Source organism: Liolophura sinensis, chromosome 9 (genome assembly GCF_032854445.1).
Source record: "Liolophura sinensis isolate JHLJ2023 chromosome 9, CUHK_Ljap_v2, whole genome shotgun sequence".
In the NCBI taxonomy this organism is placed as follows: Eukaryota; Metazoa; Mollusca; class Polyplacophora; order Chitonida; family Chitonidae; genus Liolophura; species Liolophura sinensis.
Window position 1 is genome coordinate 15,479,990 of NC_088303.1, and position 13,806 is coordinate 15,493,795.

General features: G+C 40.4%; 1 protein-coding gene across 1 annotated transcript; it reads right to left on the reverse strand.

Annotated features, from left to right (window-relative positions):
- Window positions 1-469: 469 nt before the first annotated feature.
- LOC135475637 (probable serine/threonine-protein kinase clkA) lies at window positions 470-8,100 on the reverse strand. Its single transcript, XM_064755569.1, has 3 exons — window positions 8,096-8,100; window positions 4,712-4,960; window positions 470-1,211 (listed from the first exon to the last, which is right to left on the reverse strand). Exons 1-3 carry the CDS (start codon window positions 8,098-8,100, stop codon window positions 470-472), a joined length of 996 nt encoding a protein of 331 aa, XP_064611639.1.
- Window positions 8,101-13,806: the final 5,706 nt, after the last annotated feature.

Sequence of the window (13,806 nt, forward strand, 5' to 3'; positions counted from 1 at the left end):
ATAGTGGTAATTTATAAAAAAAAAACCATTACAATCGAGTCGACCCGGATGAAAACATTTACAATCGCCCCAGAATTAACGTTAAGTACAAATAGTAGCCTTCTATATGTAGCAGTTTACTACTCCGTTTGCAGGAAAAAATTTGCTATTCATGTGATGTAGAACTTTTTTTAACATGAAGGCAAGAAAAAATTATCGACCGGCAAACTTTTTATTTTCACAGTCCACCATAATGTCAAAATCTGACATACCATGGCGATCTTAAGTCCAAAAAGACGAAACTTATTTCTACAATAGTAAACTCAAGTAAAACTTACAATCGAGCGTAGCTATGATCCCTTTGAGCAACAGGGCCAAGCACATAAGCCCGGCTTTCCTAATCTGCTTTGATCTTATTTTCTACTGTTAAATCCCCTCATTTAGCTTACAGTGTTCCCATTTATTACTGTGTCTGTCTCGTGGTCTCAAGTTATGTGTCCGACCCAAACATCGGCTGGTAAAGATTCTCATGATTGTGACGATTTGCTGACAATGTATCTATACCAAAAAGAGTTCCCGCGTTATTTCGCTCCCTTTCGGAAAGCGGAAAGACAGTTAGAGTATCATTACCCGATGCCTGTGGCGTTGTTCCAGAAGCAGAGTAGGTCATGTCCTCATTGGAAGATACTCCGGAAACGGGCCTTGCAATCTGAGACGGTGATAGATATCCGTCAAGTTGTTTTCCGGAAGCTTCCCAGGTAGGTTGATGAAGGCCTGATTCTGCATCTTCCCACGCCGACTCACCCATATCCAAGTTGACCGCGTTGGAGTAGGCGTTCTCCTCGGTGGATCGCGGCCTCTGCAAGCTGTCCAAGTTCATGCCTTTATCCTGTCTTCGCAATGCTTTTGCGTGTAAGTACTCAGAAGCAGAAACCGCAGATTTCTCTTCCCCCAAGTCTTCGTCGAATGGAATTGTGTCGTATGGATTTTGCGAATCCCTCCATTCCCCACTGTCCTTTACGCAAGCCCCGTTTAATCGGTTCTGTTCTCGTTCCTTCCGGTGCGTCACATCCGGTAGTCTTTCCGCAGCTCCTGAGCCGTTACTTGCCTCTAAATTTTGATTATGAGCGGCGGCAGACGGCCGATCGACTGGTTGTCTTTCACCACCTGCACCACACGCATCATTGGAGAAATGAATGTTCGGCGTTGGGTTTTCTGTCTCTGCATGTCTTCTGACAAAAGAAACGACGATTAAATTTTACTGAAAACGTGAGCGAGTGTATACAGGACAGATCCAGGTTTGGTTTCAGATGAAGTGCTTAGATTACAGTATTGGCAGACGTACGTGGCAAGGCCTGCCAGCAACCTGCGAATGGGTCGTGGGTAGTTTTGGGCTCTGTCTATCCCATTATAATAGTACATGTGAGCGAAATATTCTTGGGCCATCGCATGGCGGAGGCGACTAAAATTTGTTTCCATTTAAAGACGAACAACCTAGCAAATGCAATAAGCATCAGTAGAAAAATAATTTAGAACTTTGTCTAAAAAATGGCTTTTTTAGATTTGTATAGTTTTTTTTTCACTGAAGGAAATGCAATCGAATCTTTTGATTCTATGGTGGGATTATGGATCATAATCACTATGTGTTTCTAATGTGTCTATGTCTCTAGTACCATTACAGTAACTGTTTTCATGCTCAATAGGTCTAGATGTAGGCAAAGCCGTCGTATGCAGGGAGTTACGGCCGCCATACGTTATCAATACGGTTCATAAATCACACCTTACAGTCAAATCATTTGACTGCATTTAACTCGCTGAAAACAAATTTAAAAAGTTACAGCGTCCGCTTCGAAATCAGGAGACCGGGATCAAACCAGGATCGGGTTAGCCGAAGACTAAAAATGGTACTTATTGCCGCCTCACTTGGACCTGAGGACTGGTTGGCCCGGTGTCAGTATAATGTGACAAGGTGAGGTGTCGAGTCTTGTGTCTCTGGCATGGAATCACCCTGCCACAAGAAGATACAGTATGTGTACACACACCTAATTGCTCTTTATTCAAGCGTGACAATAACTGCTGTGGTCACACAAAACACACTCCGCTGCCAGCCATGAGTCATCGTCGATTCTCTGTTATTTTATTGCTTTGTTTATTTATTTGATTGGTATTTTACGCCGTATTCAAGAATATCTCACTTATACGACGGTGGCCAGTATAATGGTGGAAGGAAACCAGAGCAGAGCCCGAGGGAAACTCACGACTGTCGGTAGGCTGCTGAGAGACCTTCCCACGTACTGCCGGAGAGGAAGCCAGCATGATCTGTTATTTTAAGCACCGCTTTCGAGCTGATAGTTGAAAAACACTATACTTTCACGTAAATATTCACCTGCACTGGTACAGAAACACAAGAAGGAGTAAGAGACTTATCACAACCGCCCCTGCGATGAGCCCTCCGATCAGTGGTGCTGAACCTGACAAGACAAAGCAAAACTTCAAATCCTAATTACATCATTGAGTGGAGCAGAGATGCGGGAGTAAGGTTGTACGATCATCGATGAAGTAACACAAAAATATGCCCTTTGTCCACTGTCATGTCAAGATGATGAAATTAGACTAACAATATGTATGATATATAAGATATTAAGATAGGCCATCTTAATCCCAGAACCAACAAACCCTACCGCCGTGATATTTCAGTAAAAATTTCTTCAGCACGACATCAATCAAAATCCTTAAAATATTTCTCTTATATCATACGCGTTATTTCCTAGTTAACTATACTAAACTTTGTCATGTCATACCCTAGTATTCAGAGTTCCCCCCTTCCACAAAACTGACCGCCATTGTACATGTATAACTGAAAAAGTCTTCACTATGGAGTTAAATTATAATCAATGAATCTATCACTCTCCAAAGTATTCCACAATAAACACACAAGAATAGATGGGCGGCATCATAGGTCTCCATACCAACATCCGTACTGCTGTTATCTTAATAAAGAGCTCTACCGGTATATTTCCATTGAGAAGGGTACTTCTGCACTCGCCTTTGTATAGAAGCAGACCTTAATGGACTGCTTATTACTCTTCAAAAATAATCTAACATTAAACAGGAAGCCAGTTGTCTGAGTGATGCTAATATGCATTCCGTTTTCGCAGCATTCTGTTATTGCAACAGATTATTCCGTTCCGTTCAATATAGCACATCTTGTATTAATTCAACATAAAGAATTGTATAACATTAACTGGATAGTATGTTGAATATGACACAATATTATGTTATAATAACAGAATACCTTCTATAGTTCGTTTCTTTTCGAGAGTCGCCTATGTTCAACTGTCTGTAAAATCAATCCTGCTCGCTACCAAAATTGCCTTAAGCCAGTCTCACGGAATTACCCAAACTCTACACATTGATACGTTAGATGTTCTTGTTATTACAAAGAAATTGCAGTTAGAATACTTTTTTAATCCACAATGTTAAACTCCATAAGCTTAGTTTCCACACCAAGAACTGGTTGCCTGGGGTGACGTCATAGTTATTCAAAAACAAGTTCCATGTTGGACAATGGGTGTGGAGAGTAATTTGTTTTAAACTGGCAGCATCAACAAGCAGTTAGAACAAACTCCATGCAATAACACAGCATACACTACTGTCTCTGAGTATAGACTACATGGCTTTAATTTCCTAGCATCCCTAAATCCATACCGCCATGAGACAAGAGATACAGAAAAATTCATTTATTAAGATTATATTATAAGATTTCATAAATGGCAGTGAAAGAAACAGGGAAAAGTCGACAGCTGTTGAGATAACTGGTGTCACCCACCTTCAAAACAAGTTGAACTCCGCCCAATAACCTGCATGTCACTGGTTTCTGAATAATTGTGACGTTACTCCAGGCAATTGGTTCTACCAGTCGAAAGCGAGCTGATGGGCTTTAATATTACGAGTTAGAAAAAGGTAAACTCCATTTTCCTAGCAAGAATATGAACTTCAAATGTATCCCTGTGTAGAGCTTTTGTTGTAACGTGTCACTGACTGAAAGCAATTTTGGTAGCGAGTATGACTGATTTTGCAGAGAGCTGAATATAGGCGACTCGCTAAAATAAATAGACTATAGTACTGCTAAGACAACATATTTTCTGTTAAAATTAACAGGCTATTTTTTTTTTGGCAGTCTGTAACATTAACCAGTCCTCGCTAGCCCAGTTGCCCTTGAAGCATTACTCTCGCCATAGCATACCCACCCCTACATGACGAATGAGATCACAGGCTCTCACTTACTTTTCGTAGCATGGTGAGGATATTTAAATATCAGGGACCGACTTCAAGAAGCGTACGCAGTACTAAGTAACCTTTAGTTCAGTGTACTTTAGATCTCTGCAACATACACTGTCATGGTTACTCCATGAAACCATACCCAGGTATCTGCCCAAGGGAGGATATTTACGCGAACAGCTCCAATTTTCTCCACTCACAGACCTAAACCTCACAGACCTTAACCTCACAGACCTTAACCTCACAGACCTAAACCTCACTCACATAATACCTAAGATTTTAATGCGTTAAACTCCCAACAAATAAACATAAATACATTTGGCTCCCCGACGGTCAATTCATTTCCCACAAGAATCGCAACATATACCTGTGCTCCCTTCCGTTCCTACTAAAAAATTACTACTTGGTTGTGGGACATTCGATGACATTTCAGAAGATTTCCCTGTTGTACTTTCTCTTCCTTGTTGTGCCCTGTTGTTTTGAGGTTTTGTTGATGTGTTTGCTGTCATCGTAGTTTCGATCAACATCGTTGATTTTGTAACAACTGTTGTCTTCATCGTTGTTGTTGTCTTCACCGTTGTTGTTGTCTTCATCCTTGTGGTTGTTGAAGGTGCTGTTGTTGTGGAAGGTACTGCTGTTGTTGGCGGTGCTGTTGTTGTTGTTGTTGTGGTTGTCGTCGTTGTTGTCGCAGGTGCCATATCTGAAAGTTGTATGGATAATTCAGATGTCATTTTTACTGCGTGGCCTACTTCAAGTTTATAACGCATTAGACTGTCACGACTCATGACTGAGGACAACGACACTTTGTAGCTGGTACAACTGGTTTTCGCGTTACTATCTGCGCCGCATTTTAGCGGCATTAAAGAAGACAGCCAGAATGGAATAGGTTACAGGCCTACATAAAACTTTGTCCAGCCCACTACTGTGAAAGCCCGTGCCAAGTCAGTTTAAACGCTGATCATATCTTCAGTACAATATCCTTAGATGTTTGCGGCGTATAAAGTATATTTCTGCTAGTAAAAAAGAACGATCTACATCGATCCGGCTCTTTCATTTTAACACCTGAAACAGGTTCAAGAGGAGCAATGGACTTATTACGTATTTTCTTTCATTAAATTATATTAATAACTGGGTCCCATTCCAATTGAAACCATTCATGACAATAAAAAACATGTGTGGTTTTGCGCCTCTTCGAATTATTTCGGTCATATCACGAAGGTGTCTCCTTGCACATGGACGTATTTATAGTGCTGTCCTGCGGGAACGCCATGCCGAAGACACCAGGCACTACGCCCCATCCAGTCACCATACACTTCCACAAAGGCCCACCACCTTTTTGGCGTTTTAGTTATGTGAGTGTCTATATATTATATATATAGCGGTACTTACAATCAACCCTCTTTACAACGAAATTCATAACAACCAAAATGTCTCGGGAATAAACAAACTTGCATGTTAATTTATAGTTTACAACAAAACTTCTGACTCCGACATCCGTTTTCTTGGACTATATTACGTAATTTGTGTTCATTACATGAAAACAAATGTTTCATTTATCAGTATATTTCTGTTATAATTGATAAACACATTTTGGTGTTCATACGCTTACTATGGGTATTTAAATGATGTGTTTATTGTACAAAACGTAGAAAATGTTTACATGGTAACGTGGTGGATATTTTCGCCAACTATTAGTAGTCCATTAAACATGACTGTGTTATTAAGTGTAAAAAAACCGATAACATGTTTGTTGTGTAACATGTCACATGTTGCTATAGCAAAATCATATTTTTAAACACGTTTACATGTCTATCGCCTTGTTACTTTGTTTATAATAAAAATGTGTTTACAGAGAAAACGGGTTGCGGCGCCACATGCCTGCCTTCAATAGATCAACAAACAGCAGATTGTCAGCCCAAGTCGACTCATCATAAACAAGACACTGCAATGAAGCCAAAAATGAAGTCTCTAAAGGCAGACAAATTTATTATTTGTTATATACGCAGAGGAGGACCCTGTTTCCAACAGCCTTAACAAGATCTTTCCAATCACGGAACATGCCGGCTATAGGGCACAGAGTATACAATCACCAATCTGTTTTGATCAGAGATCATTGATTTCTACACTCTTTTTCTTTAAAGGATTAGTGCTCAAATTTATCATTAGCCACCCCTGTACTAATTGTTACACTGAGTTTAAAAACATATATTTAAAAAGGGTACATTAAGCGGAGTAATTTGGCGCTTAAAATTACTAGATAACATGGGAGGCTTTATGCATTTTTTTCGCCAACACTCGGATAGCAAATCTCTGTATACTAACGCTGACGTCCACATTTTTACACGACTATATAGGCATACATGTAGGCTATTCGGAATGCCTACAATAACATGCAGCTGGCTTCGCATACAGGTATGAATTTAAAATACCTCGGGCAACAGAATGATATTTTCGTGAAGCGGACAGAGGGAAAGAATAGTAAATAAATATTACTTTCTAGGACTGACACATGAAATGTACAGTGTAAGCTATAGCTTACCAGTCCGTGTTGCCAGTGCAGTTCGAAATGGATTGACAAAGATCAAATCCAACGTCTGAAAATTTAGAATCTGGCCAGAAATGCCAGTGCCACAAATCAGAACTTCAACGTCGTCTATCATGGGTTCAAATTAATACAGTTGTATATTTGCTTCGGTGTTGTTAGAATCTATGTCGAAAATGATATTGTTTTCATAGGAATTCCAAAGTTATTTAGGCCAGCCAGACTTCAGTAAGCCATCTATAACGTCACCTGCTGAGCCGTACTGAGCGGCCTTCTGGAGATCAGCTGGATGTATTGTTTTGGTGGATTTAAAGTCATTAGTACGTTTCTCAGAAACCCTCCTGCTACTATACTGTTTGTTAAACAAATTGTAATCTTTATAATTAGGACCACTAGCTAAATCTGGACACTAATCCTTTATCTGATCAATGTTGAAAGCTCGATGTGTGAGCGATTAACAAGAGTAAAAGTGACAAACTCCTGACTGCATGCGCACCACTCTACTGGTATGTAGTATGGCGACAAGGGATGCACGTTCTTGTTAGGGGTTAAAGAAACGTAACGGAAGTCTGTCCTTTTCCACCTACACCACCGGGAAATCCCTCTTGTACCGTTATAGACATCCAGAACATTCCACACTGTTATCTATGTATTACACCCGTGCCCTCTGTGAGCCTGACCAATCAGTCTGACCACTGAATGTGTACAAGCAGTATAGCTGAACATACAACAAAAATTAAAACACCCATATAAATGATGAAAATATAGTTATACTTTGTTCTTTTCTGTGCTGTAATCGTCTCTTGACCACCTATGCGTCAAAACAGACATTCGTATACGAGCCGTCAACTAATAAAGACGTTCCTGGTCAATAATCGCAACGCCAATACCCGCGACGACAAATAAAACAAACCACCAAAGAACTAAGAAAGTACATACTGCGAAAAGAGGACGGAATCATGCAAAGAGAGCAGTCAACAGTTTTCAATGATGTTAGAAAGACGCAATTTATGTTAGGCGACTGAGTGAAATCAATATTCAAAACTTAAAGCCATATCTTTGCTACAGACTCTCATCTTGCCACATACTTACCATACATACAGCAGTAGTGGTAAGTACTAAAAAATGGTTCACACCGATAATCGTGCCAACGTCCACCTTCGTCTAATCGCATTTGACCACAAAGTTCAAAACAACCCAAAAAACTACAAGATGGCTGACCGGAAGCCCAAAAGCTCCAAGTCACAGGTGTCCCTCGAGTTTGTCGATCACCTGGAAAATGTTAAGAATTACCCCATTGTTGTTTGATGATTTCACATTTCGTACCGTAATTCCTTTGGTCACAATTCATTATAGTCAGCATTTCTAACAGTAATCTTAACTAATGAAAATCATCAAAATGATTAAGTAAAAAGTCTGTCCAATATGTGCCAATCTGGAAACTCTTTAAATTTTCGCCTTGACGTGAGTTCAATTAAAAAAAAAACAACATATTTTTAGAATTCGATGGCTTTTGTAGGACATTAGGATGGGCTCCAGCTGTGGAGCTGACAACAGTTTTCCGCCTTGAGCTAAATGGGACCAGAGTCGGACAACCGTGCAGTAGAGACCATGTTAGCTGGGCTAAACTCAATCACAAACTGCTTGCGGCGCCATAAACATGTATACAGATAAATCACACTGAAAGATTGAACTTTCTCTTTGCCCGCAAATGCTAAGCTGCTGTGAAACACACATGTACTCACCATTAACCCACTCATAATTATTTGACCTCGCCCTGTCATGCGCACCAATCCACATCCCGTTCACCTTCCAACCGAGATCGTGTTTGACAGTGTTGTAGATGAAGTTCTGTGTTGATCGATTCTTGATGTGAACAAGATTACCTCCCCGCCTGTGACAATCGACCTGTGCTTCATTCCACGTTTTGTCAGTGGGAACAAATCGGTAGCACTTCCCACTGAAATCCCTCATTATTCCCCCGCTGATCTTTGGACATCGGTAGAGATCGCTGGATGATCCTGTAACGGATAGCCAATGACAATTTTTTCAAACTGTTTGAAATGCTTTTCACGAGATTAGAAGACACTCGACCTGAGAGCGTAAACCTCTGTTACAGCTAATTGTACACTCCCTACAACAGGTAAAGGTGCAATAATCTGCATTTGTGTAGAGTGTTTCATTTTTTTTTACAATTTCTGGATTTGGACAAGATCAAAATAACGGTCAAAACGGACTTGACTGCCGCCGAACCAGGCTGTGCACAAAATGTCATGCAACTCAGTTAACTAAAGTTAATTCTTAGACAAACCCATAACCTCCTCCCTTGACAATCATTAAATACACGTATAAGATAAGCAGTTCTAATTGCGGAAACGGTTTTCAGTGGGTTGGTGTTTTTCTACTTCAATCCTTATGGACATTATGGTCGGAATTTCTGACTGGAATAAACATTTACACTAGCGGATTACCCATTTGTAACGTCATCATCACCTAATTTGAATAGGCCTATGCAACAGATAGTTTTTCCAAAACTGAGAACTTTAATTCCTTGGGTTCTCAGTAACACACCCGCCAAATGTAATGTCGATCGAATGAATGGTTGTGGAGAAACCCACAGGCCAGACTAGCCGAATATTCTGTATACGCCCATCGTGGCCGGACCATAGGCGGACAGTCGAGCCATCATGCACGGACCCTGATCCAATCCTTACTGCCATCCTGAAGCGATCGTCCGCCCATGGTGGGCCCATCCTGCAAGCCTGACGCGATCGTTCACCCATGGTGGGCCCATCCTGCCATCCCGACGCTGTCGTCCGCCCATGGTGGAAAATATTTACGCCAATGGCTTTCCGCATTTTCTGCAAATTTTCACAACATAGCACATTCTCGGAGAAAAGTTTTTTTTTGTTTGTTTGTTTTTTTTTTTGAGTAGGTTTACAGTGTAAAACTTAGGTATGAAGAAGATGTTTTAAAAAATACGTCCAGGTACTAATATATACCGGTTTAAGACTGGAAAGTGGTATGCACAAATTAAACAATGTAATGGGACAAACTAAGGAACGATGTATACTCTGTGTTGTTACCTGCATCTGCGGGTATCTTGACGACCAAGTAATATATTCCTAAGCCAGATACCTGACATTCATTAAGTACAGCTTAGTGTTTTTGCTTTTGTAAAAAGATGGCTGGGCTCTGTTCCTTTTGTCTGCACTCTGATACACTGTATAGAAAAGTAGAGAATATTTCACTTCGTGATATTTCTCCAAAATACAATTGTATATATGTGGATGAATACGCTATTCTCGACATGTTATTAGGCCTATAATCGTAAAAACACATCAAGACCGCGTAGGCGCTTGTTATGTGTTTCGAAAATTGTATTCAAACTTCATGTTTAGTTTCCATACATACTATTAAAACTTTATCTTTTGTACATCGCTTCCCTCATCAGATCTGTCAGTGTTACTAATAAAACGTTTGTCTAATTAAATTAATGAATATCAGTAAATGTGTCTCGTTTACATAGAATAGTCCCTGCTTGTTTTTGGCTATGTTTCAAGAAAGTATATTCCAAAGTTTACAGAGTTCAAGGGAATTACCCCCTATCGCCGATATACGCACCTATCCTATACACGTCAGGCAAACGTAGAGAGCGGCGTATGCGCTGTATGATACTCCCCCCCCCCCGCCCCCCCACTCTCTCGTAAAACTCCCAACTCAGCCCGGATTCCTGCATTATGCCAAGAGCTTGTTCAATACTAAGACGGGAGATATAGACATAAAATACTGTGTTCAAACATGTAAACACAACGGCCTTTGCGCGTGGCTAAATGTGGCCATTGTAACGTGCCAACTTCCTAGTAGCTTGACATCAATTTTTTTATGCATGTAATTCTGTATACGAAGTGTGTGTATAAAGTAGGCCACATCGCAATAGCTAGGGAAGGTCTATTCACTATGAGAATACTTTAAACACCAAATGTCTAACGAGGGCTGAGAAAGATGATGGCCTAGCCTCTCACACAGACCAATGTTTCAGGAATTTAAACTGACCCGCACTTCATTTTTGCGATCTATTTTAAAACGTGTTCGAATTTAAACCCTGGGATTCGGGCATTCCGTCTTAAATGATGTGTTAAATGAATGGCATTTAAGTGTAATTTTGTTTTACAATGTTGATGTGGTACACTTTCATCAGCGTCAGTTTCCTTGAAGTATGTTAATAATAAAACTTGAGAAGGTCATGTATACATTACGTTATGGTCTAGGGAAAAGACCTTACGGGAGAAATTAACCGATGGAAACGCCATGCTTCGCTCTAGGCCATAGCGGCTTTGTTTGACGTCCGCAATGTATATGTACATTCTGGCGTATAGTCAGGATGGTCAGGACGCCCACTTTCCCTTACGTATATGTGTCTTAAATTAACGTCAAAAAATATTCAATAATAGATTTAAAACCAAGAATGTATCACCTTTTCTGTTCGCTTTGTGTTCTACTTGCACTGGCTTTCCTTTATAAGAAAAACGGTGGTTAGTAGTCTCGTGATCGTAAAGTAATTCTGAAATGATGGCGATAACGTCACAATTAACACAAATATAATGACGCATTCACTTGGGTTAAGTTAAGTACATGGTTTGGCCTGAATTTGAATTTCGTAGACATCATTTTCACCTTTTTTGATAAAGCACAGCTCGCTATTGTACAATTGTACAACTCAAGAAAAACTCAGAAAACATGAATCTAATATACATATACAAACAGAAGGCTATTATAAACTGATAATGTATGCACTTATTTCTTTGGAGTTTTACGCTGCACTAAAGAATATTTCACTTATACGACGGCTGTCAGCATTGTGGAGAGAGGAAGCTGAACAGAGCTCGGGGAAACCCACGATCATGTCTATATATGATCTGAACGTGTCTATATATCGGACTATATATGCATGTACCATAAAGTAGCAAGTTGGTAGGTTATAGGTTTACATTATCGCGGTCGTGGGCTTCCCTCGGGTGCCCGGTTTCCACAAATCACAATGATGGCTGCCGTCGTATAAGTGAAATATTCTTGAGTACGGCGTAAAACACCAACCAAATAAATAAATACATCATCGCCTACAGCCATTTTATTTCTTTATACAAAAATCCGTCAGAAAGTCAAAGAACGTTTTATGTTATATGAGCCTACATATTACAGATTTAAAATATCAATGACAATATCAGAAAATTAAAAATGGAAGAATTTGTTTCCAATTGTTTCCAAAACTTTGTTTGCAATTGAGAATATATATATATATATATACCATGGTGGGAATTCCCTCTTGGAAATATCCATATTTTCCGAACCGTAATTGCAGTTTTTATCAAGTGTATATGGCTGCAAAAGTATGCCTAAAGCGCTAAAGCGCTCCTCGTGGCCTAGCGTCAGTGGCTTCATGGTTAGCGCGTCCGGCCCGGGGTTGGGAGGCCCCGCGATCAACCCTAGTTGGGTCATACCAAAGACTAAAAAAGGTACTAGCTGATGTCTCGCTTAACGCCCAGCAGTGAGAGATTAGAACAAGGAAACAAGACTGGTTGGTCCGGTATCAGTACAGTGTGACTGGATGGGATGTCATGTCGCGCGTCTTTGATATAATATACCTCATTGGCAGCATGAACTTGCTCTGCCGCAAGAAGACACAATATGTGTACACACCTAGCGATTCCTCGTCGTCAGTTGACTGAAAAATTCTTAAGTACAACATTATACCCCAAGCATGTATATAAACGCGATCAGACAAGACTTTCACAAAATCGGAACAAGATACTTCGTTACTTGCAATATAAAAATGCACAGATCACAGAAACAACACTTACCGAATGACAGGAACATGAGAAAACACCAAGGTAACCACACAACATGTCGCAAACTAGCCATTTTGAAGCTTTCTCCAGTCCTGATCTCGAATGACTAAGGAACTAGGTTGTTTTGACCCCTCTATAACTACTACCCTCTTACGTCACTTGTCACCTATTCAGAATCGACCTGAGTGTGTCAGACACTCAGATACGGAGTTATATACACATAAAACGGCACAATAGATCTCTTGAGCTTGTGCACTCAACTACAACAGTTTGAAATTCTCTACGTCTTTGTTATATATGTATATACATCTACGCTTTCAATACGATCACATTCACATGGAAACCCAATAAGGCGTAATTGCAATGTGGTAGAGCATACATCGATGTATACAATGCATCTATATGGCCGTTCGCGATACAGTTCATAAGCACATTCGGAAAGAGCAAAAGACGCCCAAGACCAGTGTGCAGACGGTGAAAAGCTATACAGGCTACATTACATCACACAGTATATACAGAGATAACATGGGAACCACAGAGCATGGGAACATCTTCCAGGGTCTATATCCAGGGGAGTTGACACGTTGGCGGCTAGAGTTCCACTCTGCCGTTTTCGTCAATGTAATCACAAAAAGACAACTGCAGGCTCAGATGCACACTAATTTCCGATGTGACAGTTGCAAGTTTGATCCAGTCAATGCAAGAAACCATATGTAATACTTTTATGTTACCGTCTTTTGACGTAAGAAAGTACAAATAAATAAAGGACTCGAAACACCGTCTCCTTTCAGACAGTCACTCTATTCCACACGGTTCATCGCCTTGAGCAGTCCCGCAGTATGTTACTTACGTATTATTAGCAAATCGCTATGCTGCAACGTCATGAATATCAATATAGGGGAGCTGATCATGTGATGTAAACATACACATGTGCTATGATGTAATCAAATGCACGTGGCAAACTGTGACAATATCACACCATAATTAACTGATAAACTGATGAACAGAGCCGGACCCAAAACCTACACTATAGTGTAACCGCGACTTATTGTAGGTCTAAGAAAGGTTGTCGGTTTGGAATCTCAGAGCATCCGGGGCCTATAAACCGCCCCTGGACCCCTCCTTGCGCCGACCACAGGCTGCGACATAATCGTT

Excerpts from the sequence above, each read along its gene's own strand:
- LOC135475637 (XM_064755569.1), bottom strand. Across the intron at positions 1,212-4,711 it reads GGCACAACAAGGAAGAGAAA|AAGACATGCAGAGACAGAAA; the intron begins GTACAACAGGGA and ends TTCTTTTGTCAG.